Source organism: Saimiri boliviensis, chromosome 9 (genome assembly GCF_048565385.1).
Source record: "Saimiri boliviensis isolate mSaiBol1 chromosome 9, mSaiBol1.pri, whole genome shotgun sequence".
In the NCBI taxonomy this organism is placed as follows: Eukaryota; Metazoa; Chordata; class Mammalia; order Primates; family Cebidae; genus Saimiri; species Saimiri boliviensis.
Window position 1 is genome coordinate 125,127,362 of NC_133457.1, and position 17,204 is coordinate 125,144,565.

General features: G+C 52.9%; 1 protein-coding gene across 1 annotated transcript in view; it reads left to right on the forward strand.

Annotated features, from left to right (window-relative positions):
* CDH4 (cadherin 4) overlaps positions 1–17,204 on the forward strand; it is a 626,088-nt gene that overhangs the window by 594,192 nt on the left and 14,692 nt on the right. Inside the window, exons 9-11 of the mRNA XM_039479762.2 lie at positions 1,098–1,283; positions 15,647–15,900; positions 16,555–16,697. Coding sequence (XP_039335696.2) covers positions 1,098–1,283; positions 15,647–15,900; positions 16,555–16,697 — 583 coding nt within the window. The remainder of the gene's footprint in view (positions 1–1,097; positions 1,284–15,646; positions 15,901–16,554; positions 16,698–17,204) is intronic.

The window sequence follows — 17,204 nt, forward strand, 5'->3', positions numbered from 1 at the left end:
ATCACCGGGAATTTATTCCATCAGTCCGAAATCACTGGGAATTGATTCCATCAGTCCGAAATCACCGGGAATTGATTCCATCAGTCCGAAATCACCAGGAATTTATTCCTTCAGTCTGAAATCATGGGACTGTATTCCATCAGTCCGACATCACCAGGAATTTATTCCGTCGGTCCAAAATCACGGAATTTATTCCGTCAGTCTGAAATCACCAGGAATTTATTCCGTCAGTCCAAAATCACCAGGAATTTATTCCTTCAGTCTGAAATCGTGGGACTGTATTCCATCAGTCTGAAATCACCAGGAATTTATTCCTTCAGTCCGAAATCACCGAGAATTTATTCCTTCAGTCTGAAATCGTGGGACTGTATTCCATCAGTCCGAAATCACCAGGAATTTTTCCATCGGTCTGAAATCACTGGGAATTTATTCCGTCAGTCTGAAATCAGCAGGGTCTTGCTCCCTCTAAAGACTCCAGGGAGAACCCTCCCTGCCTCTTCCGGGCTCTGGGTCCGCCTGGTTTCCTGGGGTTGAGGCTGCACCGCTCCAGCCTCTGCCCCGTCTCCCATGGCCTTCCCCTCTGAACGTGTCCATGTGTTTTCTTCTTTGCGAAATCCCCTCTGCCTGTTCTAAAGATGCATGTGGTGGCATTTAGCTCCCACCTGGATAATCCAGAAAAACCTTCCATCTCAGAACCCTTACCTCCATCGCCTCTTCTCCCTGTAATGTGACATTTCCAAGGACTGAGATGTGGCCACATCTTTGGGGCCACCGCCAAGCCAGGACAGGTGGAAACTTTAGGACCTGGAAGGGCTCAGGGTGGGGACTAGAAATGAAAATAAGCGCCCATTGTTGAAGCAGCTCCGTCAGTGGCCCTCTGCCATGGCTGTGGGCTGACGCACCTGCCAGGCAGGCCTGAACCCCTGCCTCCGTGGGCCCTGCGTGGCTGTGCTACGTATGAGGTGCACGCTCCTGTGCGCCCCCAAGCAGCCTGTCATCTCTGAGTCCTGATCTGGGTTCAGTTTGTGCTACGTGCACTTCTCTGTGCATATTACACTTAACTCGGGCTTGAAACATTCTTTCCTTCCATTTTGCAGTTTGCAGGGGAGGTCCCCGAAAACCGTGTGGAGACCGTGGTCGCAAACCTCACCGTGATGGACCGAGATCAGCCACACTCGCCAAACTGGAATGCCGTTTACCGCATCATCAGTGGGGATCCCTCCGGCCACTTCAGCGTCCGCACAGACCCCGTCACCAATGAGGGCATGGTCACCGTGGTGAAGGTGCGTACTTTTCTCACACCCTGCCAGGCACCCCAAGTTCTGCCACCTGCACACTCCCTGGGACCAAACAGGAGTGATACTTGGTATAAAGTTAGTGTGCCCCTAATATCCAAGGGCAGAGGCAGGTGACCCAACCTGCTGTAGTCAAAGACAACCTTCGCAAGGACCAGTTGTGCGACCTTCAGGGGCTTGGCAGAGTCCCCCAAAATACCCTCCTATTCCCTTTCTGACATCTATGTATTTGCCCCGTCCCTTAATCTAGTAATGGGTGAATTTCACTGTGATAATTCCCAGTGTCAAACCATCTTTGCATTCCTGAGATAGAGCCCACTGAGTAGTGAGGTAATCTTTGTAACATATTGAAGAATTTGTTTTGCTGATGTTTAAAGTTTTTCATGTACTTTTCTGGGTGATTTAGGCTTTGGCTTTCCTTTCCCATAGCGACCTCATCTGGCTTTTGCTCTCAAGGTTACAGACTAATCTCAAGAGATGCGCTGGGAAGTGTCCCTTTGTTCTCTGTCCCAGAGACGGGTCATGGGATGCTGTAATAATCTGTGGAATTTTGGTCACACTGTGCCGTGAAGCCATTGAGTAGCTGTAGATTTTGTATTTTTGATTGTGCCTCTTTCTGTTGGAGAGAGATCGGTTTGTAGCTGCTGGTTCAATTTCTTTTGATGATTTTGGTCAGATATGTTTTTCTAGAAAAGTGTCCATTTAATCTAAACTTTCAAATGGACTTATAAAGTCCCAGTCCTGTCATTATAGTAGTAGCGATTCGGTCTTCTAACCTAAGTCTTTTTCTACACTTATAATTCATATTCCCCCGGAAGGGCAGATTATAAATTATATAATAACACTTAGCGTTCATTTACAATGTAGTATGAAGAAGTTTGCAGCCGCTGTCCCAGAGCAATTCTGAATAGCACTAAGAAGAAAAGCACAGAGCACATCAGACACAGTTAGAGAAAAGAGGGGAAGAGAAAGGTGAGCGGAAAGCTGGGTAGGCTATGCCGATACATAAGGAAAAGCAGGTTTAATTTTGGGTTGGATCATTTACAAATTTCTTCAGCTGCCAGGAGCACAGACTTGACCACAGATGTCCTCGATACTCAAGAACTTTATTCTCTCACGTGAGAGGAGTCCTGAGGTGGGCAGTTGGGGTTGATGTCACAGCTGCATAATCAGCAGAAACTCTGGCCCTTTCTATCCTCTGCTCTGCTGTGCACACCTTTCAGCTTCTAGGGACCCTCGTGGTCCAAAATGGCTGCTAGAGTGCCAGCCATTCCAAGACATTTACAAGCAGTAGAAAATCAAAAATGGGGAACAACAGTTTGCCCCTCCTTTATTTGTTTTTTTTGTTTGTTTGTTTGTTTGTTTTTTGAGACGGAGTTTCGCTCTTGTTGCCCAGGCTGGAGTGCAATGGCGCGATCTCGGCTCACCGCAACCTCCGCCTCCTGGGTTCAGGCAATTCTCCTGCCTCAGCCTCCTGAGTAGCTGGGATTACAGGCACGCGCCACCATGCCCAGCTAATTTTTAGTATTTTTAGTAGAGACGGGGTTTCACCATGTTGACCAGGATGGTCTCGATCTCTTGACCTCGTGATCCACCCGTCTCGGCCTCCCAAAGTGCTGGGATTACAGGCTTGAGCCACCGCGCCCGGCCTGCCCCTCCTTTATTAAGGGGCCTTCCCAGAACACCTGCTCACATCTTACTGGGCAGGGTTTAGTCACGTGGCCATTCCTAGCCAGAGGAGACACTGCACAGCAGTGACGGGCACATCTCCCAAACTCCTCCTGACGAAGAGGGGAGGGAGCCGGACGTCGGGAGCCACGGGGAGGAGAGCAGGCTCTCCGGGATCTGTGTCTTTTCCCACCACCCAAGGCCATCTTCTTCCTTTTCTTAATAACCCTTTTTCCAAGCGACCTGGTGAAGACCAGTTCTGCTGAAAAATCTTATAAATGTCTCCATCATTTTTACTTTATGAAATATTCAACATACAGACAAGCAGAAAGAATAGTAAAATGAACTTCCATACACCCATCCCCTAGATTTCATTAGCATTTTGGTACATTTACTAAATCTTTTTATTTTGGCTGATGTGTTTGGAAGTAAATTAGTATGTCACAGCATTCCAACCCTAACCGTGTAAGCTTTCTTCTCCCAGAGAGGCTGGTTTTTCACCCGAAAGATAGTTCTTAGAGAAGAGGCAAGATACACATTTCGCTTTCCCTCTAATTATGAATTTTCAGAGTGGGGCATCAGTAATCGCACCCCAGTGGCAAAGTCAGATCTGTGTGCGCAGGGACGGGACATGGCGAGGGAAGCGTGACAAACCTTCCTCCTTTTCTCTGGATGCATTTGACCTCGAGCTAGCGTTGTAGCTCTGGCCCCTAGAAACCACAAGGTGAACCATCAGCCACTGTGCTGGCAACATTGCTCATGGGAAGGCGACGGAGATTGGAGGTGACATGCAGGCAGAGGAGAGGGACGAGCCGTGAGCCCAGGGCTGGCTGGGGCCTTCCCCGGGGAGCAGTGAGCCTCGGCCCACCTCCTGCTTGTGATTCCAGGGAGACCTCTCTGACTCCCACAGCTCAGATTCTGTGGCCTTCACGGGGAGCACCAAGGTCACCCCCCAACCCCAGGAGAGCAGCACCTGGCTCGCCTGTCCTGCGCCTGGAGTGCCACTTCTGCAGCTGGAGCACACACAGCCCCGCCACCTTCATGAGCCCAACATAGATCAGAAAGGGCCAGAACAAAGGAAGAAGCCTGGCTGGGCGTGGTGGGGAAACCTGACCCCTAAGGGCTCCAGGGAAGGTGGCTTCCTGCATGCCCAGTTCGTAACAGGGCTGGTGGCCTCAGCCGTCTTGGACCTGCCTGGCCCCATCTGCACAGAGCATCACAGCCATAGAAGGTGAACAGCACAGCAAGCTGCAGGGAAGCACCAGTGTCCTGGAACTGCGTGGACCTCATGGCACTGGGCCAGGCCCTCTACAGGCCCACAAAGTCCCTCTGCAGGCCCACAAAGTCCCTCTGCAGGCCCACGGAGCCCTCTGCAGGCCCACAGAAACCTCTGCAGGCCCACGGAGCCCTCTGCAGACCCACAGAGTCCTCAGCAGGCCCACGGAGCCCCTCTACAGGCCCACGGAACCCTCTACAGGCCCACGGAACCCTCTACAGGCCCACGGAACCCTCTACAGGCCCACGGAACCCTCTACGGGCCCATGGAACCCTCTACGGACCCACGGAACCCTCTATGGGCCCATGGAGCCCTCTACAGGTCCACGGGGCCCCTCTGCAGGCCACGGAAGCCTCTTTTGTTCTTCAGAGAGGAGCCACTGGATCCAGGCGTGCAGCACAGACGAGGCTGTGAGGCATGGTCGGGAAGTCCCAGGAGGACCTGGGGCCGCCACCCCCGGAACTGATTCCTGAGGTGGAGAATCGTCGCCTTCGGGTTCTTCCTCTAGCTGGGGATGCTCCTGAGAAGGCTGCGGGTGACTGACTCCCCCAAGGCTCAGCTGCCTTGCAGCTGTCTTCCCCAGCAGGAAGGCCCTGTCCAGCAGGCACATGGGGCAGGGAGGTGCTGATGGCGGCCAGGAGGGCACCGCCGGGCACATTCACTGACTTTCTGTCATGTGGCAGCTTGGCAGCCAGCCACCCTCTGCTGAGTTTGTGCCATGCCCCCTCCCCAACCCATCAGGGTCTGCTGCCCGGCTGCACCCTCTCCTTGTCAGACCTCTGTCTACACAGTAAGAGTGGCGTTTTCCGAAGCGTGTTCACAGAATGCTGATTCTTAGGGTGTTGGCAAGCGCTGCCTGCAAGGGCCACGTTCACGGCTCAAATCTCCCTGTCGCCTGTGCCTCCTGCCCCCCAACAGCTGGTCATCAGTGGCACTAAGGCCTTCGAGGGGCCTGTGAAAGGAAGATAGAATCTCAGGACCCCGAGGGCAGTGGAGCCTGGGGACTGAGTCTCATGGTGCTGTCTCCCTTCTGTGGCCACCCAGGAGCTGGGGTTCACATACCCTGACTTCTGTGAAACGCAGATCCCCCGAGTGCTGAGCAGAGCCTCGCAAGGAAGTAGACCCTGTCTCGTTGGGAAAAAAGCGCAGGACACAGATCCCACTGGACTCGTGCATCTTTTTCCTGGGTGAGGACTCAGGCTCAGCAGAATAACCCTGGAATCAACTGAAGTCAGTGCGGACTCAGCCTCGGCAGAATAACCCTCAGATCGACTGAGCTCGCGGTGCGGGCTCGGCCTCTGCAGAGCAGCTCCGGAATGGACTCAGATCTTGCAGCCGCATCCCTCAGGCCTGGGACATGTAGAGACCTGCCATGCTCAGTGGAACAAACATGTCCCCTGCCTGGTGACCCGCTTCTCCCACAAGAGCCACAGAAGCTGGAAAGGCTCCTGCCACGCCTCACCCACAGGCAGGCTGGCACCCACCAGCCGAAACCCAGAGGTGAAAGTCTGCAGATTTTCAGATTTGGGGCTTGGGGTGCATTTTGCCTTTTCACAGCAGCCGTATCCCCCACCAGGCACCAGGAGGAGCAAACCAGGTTCCCACAGCAACACCTACTTCACGTGCCCTCGAGGGAAGGGGCGTTTGGGCCATGGGAGGGCCCAGAAAAGCTGTGGCTGGCCCGAGTCTTCATGATCCAGAGAACTAGCATCACCCCTACTTCTGCTGCACATCCCCAGATCTCCAGCACCTCAAAACTGCCAGGGAACCTCAGGCCAGGCCCCGGCGTGATGAGCTACAGTGAACATTGCAGCCAACATTGATCGGGCACCAGTGCCAGCTGTGCCATCCTCACCCCTGATCTCACTTGGTCCTCGCACCCACCAAGGAGGTGCTGTTCTTGTCCCGTTTCACAGATGGCATAACTGGGGGCCCGCACGCAACACAGCCGGAGACGTTACAAGCCAGGGCAGGAACTGGCTCCCTCTGCCATAAAGCCATCTGTTAACTGTCCAGTTCCTCGCTGGCCCTGCCCATCTGAGCCAAGGTGTCTGTGTGTGTCAGTGATAAGTTTCCACAGGTTTGAAGCCACATCTGAGAGCTGGCTGGGCTGTGTCTGCTCAGGATCCAGGCGTCTTCCAGGGCATCCTGACGTGGCCAGATGCCATCATCTGACCAGCCTGAAACCCTCCCAGTGCCATGAAGAGGGGACACAGAGGCTTGGGGAGGGGTCCAAGACCTGAGGCGGCATGAAACTTTGGCCCAGCCCAGGGGCCCTGAGGCCCCATGATGCCTCTCCCCAGCTGTAGGTCCAACAGTCCCACAACGGGAAGCCACTCAGCCATCAAAAGGAACAAACAGGAGATCCATGTGACATGCAATGGCTCTCCAATGCATGGCGCTAAGTGACATGAGTCAGAACCTAAAGGTGGCATGTCGCATGCCCCCATCTGCAGAATGACCAGGAAAAGACAAGACTGTGAGGACGGGAAATGCTTCAGTGGTTTGCCAGCGGGTGGAGAGGAAGGAAGTGCAAAGGCGCAGCACGAGGGGAGCGTGGCGGGGACGTGGCGGGCATGTGGCGGGGAGCGTGGCGGGGATGTGGCGGAGACGTGGCGGGCATGTGGCGGGGCTCTCCTGCACCTGGCCGTGGGGCTGGCCTTGCTTCCGTACACTTGTTAACATTCCTGAGAGTGACTCTTACTGCAGGCCAATTTTCAAATAAATCTTAAAATTTGAGAAGCTGAGAGCACAGACTCACAACCACAGTGTCCCCACAGAGTCATGGGTCATGGTATCCTATGTAGAATTCAACAGCAGAAACACACTTTTTCCTCTTTCTTTCATCTTTGTTTTTATTCCACATGGTGCTTTTCTCTGAGGTTTCCGTTTAGAGTCTGTGTAGAGTGCGTATTCAGTCTGGGGAGGCTTCCCCTTAGAAAACATTTCCAAAACTGGTTTCGCATTCACTGGTAGACACATCTTCATCTTTTCAGACATTCTCTGTCAGAGCAGGGGAGCGGGGTGGAGAGGAGGGGCTGGGGAGGGGCAGGTGGTGTGGGAGGCCGACGGGCAGTGCAGGGACCCTGCAGCCCAGCCCACAGGAGATGCCCAGTATCTCACGGGCATCTGTTCATGGATTCCCACACTAGCTCTCTGCTCACTTATCCCTGGCGTGGACCAGCCACTTAAATCTCTGTGCCTCATTTATCTCAAACATAAAATTAGGCCAATTGTGGGGCCTATGCCCAGAGGCTTATGAATCACATTGAAACAGACCCTGGATATAAAAGGAGAAGAATCAAATAGATGCAATAACAAATGCTAAAGGAGATGTCACCACTGATTCCACAGAAATACAGACTACAATCAGAGATCACTACAAACAACTCTATTTACATAAACCACTAAACCTGAAAGAAATGAATAAATTCCTGGACACTTGCACCCTCCCAAGCCTAAACCAGGAAGAAGTTGAAACCTTGAATAGACCAATAACAAGGGCTGAAGTTGAGGCAGCAATTAATAGCCTCCCAACCAAAAGAAGTCCAGGTCCAGATGGGTTCACAGCTGAATTCTACCAGACTTACAAAGAGGAGCTGGTACCGTTCCTTCTGAAACTATTCCAAACAATACAAAAAGAGGGAATCCTTCCCAAATCATTTTATAAGACCAGTATCATCCTGATAGCAAAACTCAGCAGAGATTCAACAAAAAAAGAAAACCAGGCCAATATCCATGATGAACATAGATGCAAAAATCTTCAATAAGATACTGGCAAACCGACTGCAATAGCACATCAAAATGCTTATCCATCACGATCAAGTAGGATTCATCCCGGGGATGCAAGGCTGGTTCAACATACACAAGTCCATAAACATAATTCACCACATAAACAGAACCAAAGACAAAGACCACATGATTTTGTCTCAATAGATGCAGAGAAGGCCTTCAACAAAATTCAACAGCCCTTTATGCTAAAAACTCTCAATAAACTAGGTATCAAAGGAACCTACCTCAGAACAATAAAAGCTATTTACAACAAACCTATAGCCAATATCATACTGAACGGGCAAAAGCTGGAAGCATTCCCTTTGAAATCCAGCAATAGACAAGGATGCCCTCTCTCACTACTCCTATTCAATATAGTATTGGAATTTCTATCCCGAGCAATTAGGCAAGAAAAAAAAATAAAGGGGATTCAGTTAGGAAAGGAGGAAGTCAAATTGTCTCTATTTGCAGACGACATGATTGTATATTTAGAAGACCCTGTCACCTCAGCCCAAAATCTCCCATAACTGATAAGCAAATTCAGCAAAGTCTCAGGATACAAAATCAGTGTGCAGAAATCACAAGCATTCCCATACACCAATAACAGACTAACAGCCGAATCATGAGGAAACTCCCACTCACAATTACTACAGAGAATAAAATACCTAGGAATAAAACTAGCAAAGGATGTGAAGGAGCTCTTCAAGGAGAACCACAAGCCACTGCTCAAGGAAATAAGAGAAGACACAAACAGATGGAGAAACATTCCATGCTCATGGTTAGGAAGAATCAATGTCATGAAAATGGCCATACTGCCCAAAATAACTTACAGATTCAAGGCTATCCCCATCAAGCCACCAGTGACCTTCTTCACAGAACTGGACAAAACAACCGTAAACTTCATATGGAACCAAAAGAGAGCCCGCATAGCCAAGACAGTCCTAAGCGAAAAGAACAAAGTCAGAGGCATCATGTTACCTGATTTCAAACTATACTACAAGGCTACAGTAATCAAAACAGCATGGTACTGGTACCAAAACAGAGATATAAACCAATGGAACAGAACAGAGGCCCTGAAGGCAGCAGCACACCTCTATAACCATCTGATCTTTGACAAACCTGACAAAAATAAGCAATGGGGAAAGGAGTCCCTGTTTAATAAATGGTGTTGGGAAAACTGGCTAGCCACGTGCAGAAAGCAGAAACTGGACCCCTTCCTGACACCTTACACTAAAATTAACTCCAGATGGATTAACGACTTAAACATCAGACCTAACACCGTAAAAACTCTAGAAGAAACCCTAGGCAAAACCATTCAGGACATAGGCGTAGGCAAGGACTTCATGACAAACACCAAAAGCATTGGCAACAAAAGCCAAAATAGACAAATGGGATCTCTACCTGAGGTGGGCACACAGCTTCTCTGCCCTAAGGTCCCCAAACCCAAATAAGCCATCTGTGACCATCACACCCTCCTCGGGACCCAGCGCTGCCTCTTGTTTCCCTCCTCCAGCTGCAAAATCTCATCTCAAAGGAGCAAGGCCCAGGCACAGGCTCATCTCAGGTCCTTTCATGGCTCGCCCATGGCCCTCAGCTTTAAAGCTCAAAAGCCAAGAACCGGCCTCTGCCACTTCTGCGTTGGGCAGCCACAGAACTGGCCTTCCTGGGGGATGCTCACAGGTGGCGAGAATTCCAGGGAGAGCAGGTCAGTGATGGGGACCTGGTGCCCTCAGTTCAGGCAGCTCTTCCCAAGACAGGGGCACAGAGTGAGATTTTGAGTGGAAGCCATAGGCCCTGAGCCTCCCATCAGAGGGGAGCAGGGCAGACGTCCTGGTATGTCCCCCACCCAGCCCTGCCCGTCTGCCCGGCCCTCTCCACTCAGGCGGCCCTCCCTGCCCCGCCCGGCCCTCCCCGCTCTGCCCTCGGGTGCTGGGGCTGCTCCTCATCTCCAAGTGAAGGGTCACGGCCACGTGTGGTTGGCAGCCCTGCTGAGCCCAGCGAGTATATCCAGCTGCCCTAATCGAAACTGCTGGCGCAAATTACCTATTGATTTCTCCATTACCAATGTGTTTTATTTTACCTTCCTATGGGCTTTTGGCCGTAATCCTCTTTCTGGAAGGCCTCCTTGCTCAGAGCAGTGACACAATTTTTTAACACATGGCATGCAGCATTATTCCATGTCCCCCGGGGACACAAGCCAATAGATATGGGAGAAAGACGTAGACCGTGCCACCACCACCATGTGATCGAACAGTCGAGCTACAGAAGTGCCCCCTCAGCCAACGCCTGGAGGGCCTGGGCCAGCAACTGCTGGCATTGGCATGGTCAGCTCTTGGGGGGACCCCAATACGATGTGGGTGCAGGTGGTACTGGGAGCTCAGGGCATCTGGAGTGCAGAGATGGAGGAAGCAGGGCCAGACCTGGGGGAGCCTGAGGGCCCTGGTGGAACCTTTCAGAGGAGGGTACTGGCTTATTCTGGATCTGGCGTCCCATCAGGCTTGTAGTCAGCTTGGGCTATGGAAGGTCCTGCAGGGTGACAGCCACAGATGTGAGACCCCTGTGTGGCGCACACAGCCCCGAGATGGGTGCTGGGCCATGGTGGTGAAGAAGGGGGTGCCCAGCCCCCTACATCTTCCAGGCACACAGGGGATACAGATGGTCCACACTGGCGCTGTGCTGGGCACTGGGGAGGCAGAGGTACAAGGCACAGCCCCTGCCCCAGGGGTGGCAGAGTCAGGGTGGGGGTCGTGCACAAGCAGCAGTGAGAGGTGACAGCGTGCATTGTGGAGCCACAGGCATCTCAGTCGGGACTCAGGGAGGTTTGCAGGAACCACACGTTCCTTCAGATGGACAAGGAGGCCACCCTGGGGAGGATGAGGGCTCACCTAAGGTCACCCGGGGGCAGTGGGGGACAGTGGGGGCCCAGGACCAGAACTGTGATCTCTGCCACTCTGTGCAGACCCTCCTGGAGGCAGGCATCTCAGTTTTCCTTCCATGCTTATTTAGGTTGTTTTTTGTTAGTTTTTTTTTTTTTTTCTTTTCTTTTTTTTTGAGACGAGGTCTTACTCTGTTGCCCAAGCTGAAGTGCAGTGGTGCAATCATAGCTCACTGCAGCCTCCACCTCCCAGGCTCAAGCAGTGTTCCCACTTCAGCCTCCTGAGTAGCTGGGACTACAGGTGTTCGGCACCATGCCCAGCTCATTTCTTTTTTCGTAGAGATGGCATCTCGCTATCCTGCCCAGGCTGCTCTCAAACTCCTGGGCGAAAGCAGTCCTCTTGCCTCAGCCTCCCAACGTGCTGGGATTACACTGCACCTGGCCTTCCTGGTGTGATTTTTAAGTGTCTTCTTTTTGTTCAGAAGTATCTTATTCAGTAGCAGTGCTGAGAATCCTAGGCGTGACGCACCAGGTGAGAGGTTGTTCCTGCTCAGAAAGATCAGATGCTGAGGGACTGGTGGCCCCAGAGATGGGGTGCGTTGGATCTGTCCAGCCTCAGGTGCTTCACAACCAGCCCCCAGCATGGAGCCTGGGGTTCAGAGCAATAGCACCTTGTGGGTGAAACACCCCAGATTCCTACCTATCTCGCCCATGGCCCTCAGGTTATGAAGCTCCAGCCACAAACTGGCCTTTTCCACTTCCCCATGGGCAGTGCCCAGCCTGCCTGCCTGCAGGAGGCCCACGAGTGGCTGGAACGTGGGGAGATCACATCAATGTGGGGGCCCGGTGCCCTTGCGCTTCTTGGGGAAAGCTGGCTGGTTCCTCCAGCAGATAAGTTCCTCTCTACGTGGAAACCTGTTACACTGTTTACCATGAAGGCTTCCAGGCATTCCTAGAAGTAGGAGGAGCTGGCGTGACTGTGGAAGCGATGTGTCATGTAAATCTCATAGTGATGGGCACGCTGCTGCCAGGAGCACATTGTTTAATGACCAGATCTCATTCTTCTCCACTCCTAAATCTGTCAGAATGCATCTCCCTCAAAAGCATATTTTGGGCAAGGCGCAGTGGCGGACGCCTGCCATCCCAGCACTTTGGGAGGCCGAGGCAGGCAGATCACCTAAGGTCAGGAGTTCAAGACCAGCCTGGCCAACGTGGGTAAACCCCATCTCTACTAAAAATATAATAATTAGCCAGGCGTGGTTGTGGGTGCCTGTAATTCCAGCTACTGGAGAGGCTGAGGCAGGAGAATCGCTTGAACCCAGGAGGCGGAGGCTGCGGTGAGCCAAAATCACGCCACTGCATTCAAGCCTGGGCAAAGGAGGGACACTGTCTAAAAAAATAATAAAGAAAATCAAAGCTGTATGATAAGAAATAGATAGAACTCAGACTCCCAGCTATAACCTTGACCCCACTCCTTCCCTCTGACAATGATGACCATTTTTACTAGTTTTTGGTCTATCCTTGCGGTGTTTCTTTCTGCAAACACGATCAAATACATACACAAAGTCAAGTTTTTCTCCCTCTTTTGCACGAAAGGTGCACACTGTGTGGGTTGCTTTTCTGCCCACCAGTAGGTCCTGGAAACGGCTCGTCTTCAGCCTCAGAGTGTCCTCATTCCCCCTGACAGCTGCAAACGTCTCCCCACGCGGCCGGCCATTGCTGGCGGCTGTCCGGGCCGTAGCAGCATGTTGTCTCCACAGGTAATACTACACAGTGGAATACTGTGCAGTGAAATACTCTACAAATAGTACTACACAGTGGAATACTCCACAAATAATGCTACACAGTGGAATGCTCCACGAATAATGCTACACGGTGGAATACTCCACAAATAATGCTACACGGTGAAATACTCCACAAATAATACTGCACAGTGAAATACTCCACAAATAATGCTACACGGTGGAATGCTCCACGAATAATGCTACACGGTGAAATACTCCACAAATAATACTGCACAGTGAAATACTCCACAAATAATGCTACACGGTGGAATGCTCCACGAATAATGCTACACGGTGGAATACTCCACAAATAATGCTACACGGTGAAATACTCCGCAAGTAATACTGCACAGTGAAATACTCCACAAATAATACTGCACAGTGAAATACTCCACAAATAATGCTACACGGTGAAATACTCCACAAGTAATACTACACAGTGAAATACTCCACGAGTAATACTACACAGTGAAATACTCCACAAATACTACACAGTGAAATGCTCCACACTCCACAAGTAATACTACACAGTGAAATGCTCCACAAGTAATACTACACAGTGAAGTACTCCACAAGTAATACTACACAGTGAAATACCACAAATACTATTCGTATGCATCTGTTACTGTGCTTGTGTCTAAGCAGGATTTTCTTTTTTTTTTTCTTTTTTTTTATTGCATTTTAGCTTTTGGGGTACATGTGAAGAACATGCAAGATTGTTGCATAGGTACACACATGGCAGTGTGCTTTGCTGCCTTCCGTCCCCTCACCCGTATCTGGCATTTCTCCCCATGCTATCTCTTCCCACCTCCCCACCCCCCCGTCTCTCCCCCATTTCCCCCCAACGGACCCCAGTGTGTAGTGCTCCCCTCCCTGTGTCCATGTGTTCTCATTGTTCAACACCCGCCTATGAGTGAGAATATACGGTGTTTGATTTTCTGCTCTTGTGTCAGTTTGCTGAGAATGATGGTTTCCAGGTTCATCCATGTCCCTACAAAGGACGTGAACTCCTCGTTTTTGATGGCTGCATAATATTCCATGGTGTATATGTACCACATTTTCCCTATCCAGTCTATCATCGTTGGGCATTTGGGTTGGTTCCAGGTCTTTGCTATTGTAAACAGTGCTGCAATGAACATTCGTGTGCACGTGTCCTTGTAGTAGAATGATTTATAATCCTTTGGATATATACCCAGTAATGGGATTGCTGGGTCAAATGGGATTTCTATTTTTAGAAATTAATTCAACCATTGTGGAAGACAGTGTGGCGATTCCTCAATGACCTAAGCAGGATTTTCTAATGCAATTGCAATTCGTTGTGGTGTGGCTTTTTTCCAGTGAGACTGTTGCAAGCTTTGCCATGGACTGTCTCAGGGCTCCGGGCTGTTCCCATGTAACTTCCCTCCCTCCCCAAAATGTGTCGGAAAGGCTTGAGTGAAGCTCTTCTGATGATGCAGCATCACTGTAGCTCTGCTAGTGGAACTGTAGCCCTAGGGACCCACTCTAGCGTTTATCAGCCAGGAGCCTGGTGCACCAGAAGGGCACGAGAGAATTGTGTGAACGCAGGGGCCATGTGCAGCAGTGATGGGAGCCGCAGACCTGGCGTGTTGGTGTCTGGGGCTGTGGTAACAAATTGTCACAAACCAGGTGGGTCACAAAATAGAACTGTCTTCTGTCCCAGCTTTGGGAATCAGAGACATAAAATCAAGGTGCCGGCAGGAATGGGCTCCCTTGGGAGGTTCTAGAGGAGAACCCGCCCCCTGCCTCTCTCCTGTTTCTTGGCCTGTAGCTGCCTCACTCCAGACACCACATGGCTCCATCTCCACGTGGCTCCTCCCTGCACCCGTGTGTCTCAAATATCCCTCTCCCTTTCTGCCTGTTTTGAAATTTTAGAGAGCCTCTCTCTGTCACCCAGGCTGGAGTGCAATGGTGCAATCACACTGCACCTGCAGCCTCAAGCTCCTGCACCCAGCCCTGGCTGTCTTCTGAGGGCCTCTGTCACCCAGCCTTGCCTGTCTTCTGAGGGCCTCTGTCACCAGCCCTGCCTGTCTCATGAGGGCCTGTCACCCAGCCCTGCCTGTCTCATGAGGGCCTCTGTCACCCAGCCCTGCCTGTCTTCTGAGGGCCTCTGTCACCAGCCCTGCCTGTCTCATGACGGCCTCTGTCACCCAGCCCTGCCTGTCTCATGAGGGCCTCTGTCACTAGCCCTGCCTATCTCATGAGGGCCTCTGTCACCCAGTCCTGCCTGTCTCATGAGGGCCTCTGTCACCAGCACTGCCTGTCTCTTAGGATGGCCTCTGTCACCCAGCCCTGCCTGTCTTATGAGGGCCTCTGTCACCCAGCCCTGCCTGTCTTATGATGGCCTCTGTCATGCAGCCCTGCCTGTCTTATGAGGGCCTCTGTCACCCAGTCCTGCCTGTCTCTTATGAGGGCCTCTGTCACCCAGCCCTGCCTATCTCTTATGAGGGCCTCTATCTTTAAATTACATGTGCAAAACACCCTCTTTCTAAATAAGGCCCCATTCACAGGTCCCAGGTGGACATGTCTTTTGGGGGCCACCATTTGACCCCCTGCACCTGGCGAGGCCCGCCCTGGCCAACAACGTAAGGAGCCTCCCCCATGCTAGGCTCAAAGGAGGAAGATGGGGATGGGGTTCCCAGGCCAGGAAGAGGGGCTGCCCAGCAGGGGCCACAGCCATCCAGGAGGAGCCCAGCTTCTGCCTCAGCACAGCATGGGACAGGCTGGGAGGCCTAGACCCCCTCCCTCTCCCCTCCCATTGGCCAGACCCAGCAGGAAGATGGAAGAGGAGGGTGCCTGGGAGATGGGGCCATTTGGGGCCTCCCAGCTAAAACACAGCACCGAGAAGAGCTGGGCATGGATCAGGGAGGGGTAGAGACCAATGTGCCTGCGTGTGCCCCTGTGCCCACCCCCACGGGGGCTTCTCCAGGTCACTCCCAGCCCTGATCTGTTATTCCAGGCTGTCGACTACGAACTCAACAGAGCCTTCATGCTGACAGTGATGGTATCCAACCAGGCGCCCCTGGCCAGCGGGATCCAGATGTCCTTCCAGTCCACGGCAGGGGTGACCATCTCCGTCATGGACATCAATGAGGCCCCCTACTTCCCCTCAAACCACAAGCTGATCCGCCTGGAGGAGGGCGTGCCCCCTGGCACTGTGCTGACCACGTTTTCAGCTGTGGACCCTGACCGCTTCATGCAGCAGGCTGTGAGGTGGGCCCGCAGGACATGCACCCCGGGGTCCATACAGAAGGGTCCAGAAACACCCCCATGAAATCCACAGCCAGCCCAGGAGTCCCCCAGATGGGTGGTCGGGGACATCCCCGACCTGAGGCGTCCTTCCAGGAGGGAGCAGCAACCCCTTAGTCCCAGACAGCCAGACGCAGCCCCTGACCCACCGTGAGCGCTGTGACGATTCCCAGCATGGGGAGGTGGCCAGCGCGGACACATTCGGCACCGTCTCTATGCAGGGCCCCCAATCCCGCTGCACGCTCCCTAGCCACGGGCCGAGAGACTCGGCTAATCCCCTGCTCTCTCTGTTCCTCAGCGTCCTTGTCCGTGCGATGGGGACCACCAGGGCGTCTGCCCACAGGGTCCTTGTGAGTTGGGACCACCCACCACTGTATGAGCTCAGTGTCTGTAGTCACTGCGTGGCCTGTCCCGTGGTGAGGGGCTCAGTCCAAGGCGGAGGGGAAGCCGCAGAGGAGGACGAGGCCTGGGGGCTCCAAGGAATCAGAGACCCTGGCCCAGGCCCAGGCCCTGGAGGCGTGGCCAGTGCAGCTGCCCCATCCGGGCAAGGAGGCCTGGGACCCAGGGCAGCCCCGCCCGCCCCCGCCTCACCTCCCCCTGCGCTTGCCGTGTCCACAGATACTCCAAGCTGTCAGACCCGGCGAACTGGCTGCAGGTCAACACCACCAATGGCCAGATCACCACAGCCGCCGTGCTGGACCGTGAGTCCCTCTACACCAAAAACAACGTCTACGAGGCCACCTTCCTGGCAGCTGACAATGGTACGGCCCACCCCTGGGGGCAGATGTCGACGTGGCCTTCCCACATCCCGGTTCCGTGGGCGAGGGAGGGCGCTGGCCAGGGAGACCCCAAGAGGCCAGGAGGCGTCCAGAGGGCCACCCGGAAAGGCTGAGAGGGCATCTGCGCAGACAGCAGAGATCAGGGACGGGCCATCTCAGGGCTCCCAGGCCATGCTTCCCCTCCACCCATTCCCATATCGGTCATTCATTCCACCCTCTCCCACTTCATTCATTCCACTCCCTCCTTTCAGTCATTCCGCCCCCTCGCACTTCATTCCACCCCCTTTCACTCATTCATTCCACCGCCTCCCACTTCATTCATTCCACCCCCCTTTATTCCACTACCTGTCCAGCATTCATTCATTCTGCCGCCTCCCACTCATTCATGCACCCTCTCCCACTTCGTTCATTCATCCTGTCCCCTCCCCAGCATTCACTTGCCCGCAGGTGCGCCGGGCCCCTCCCCCCAGTGTCACTCAGCTGCGGCAC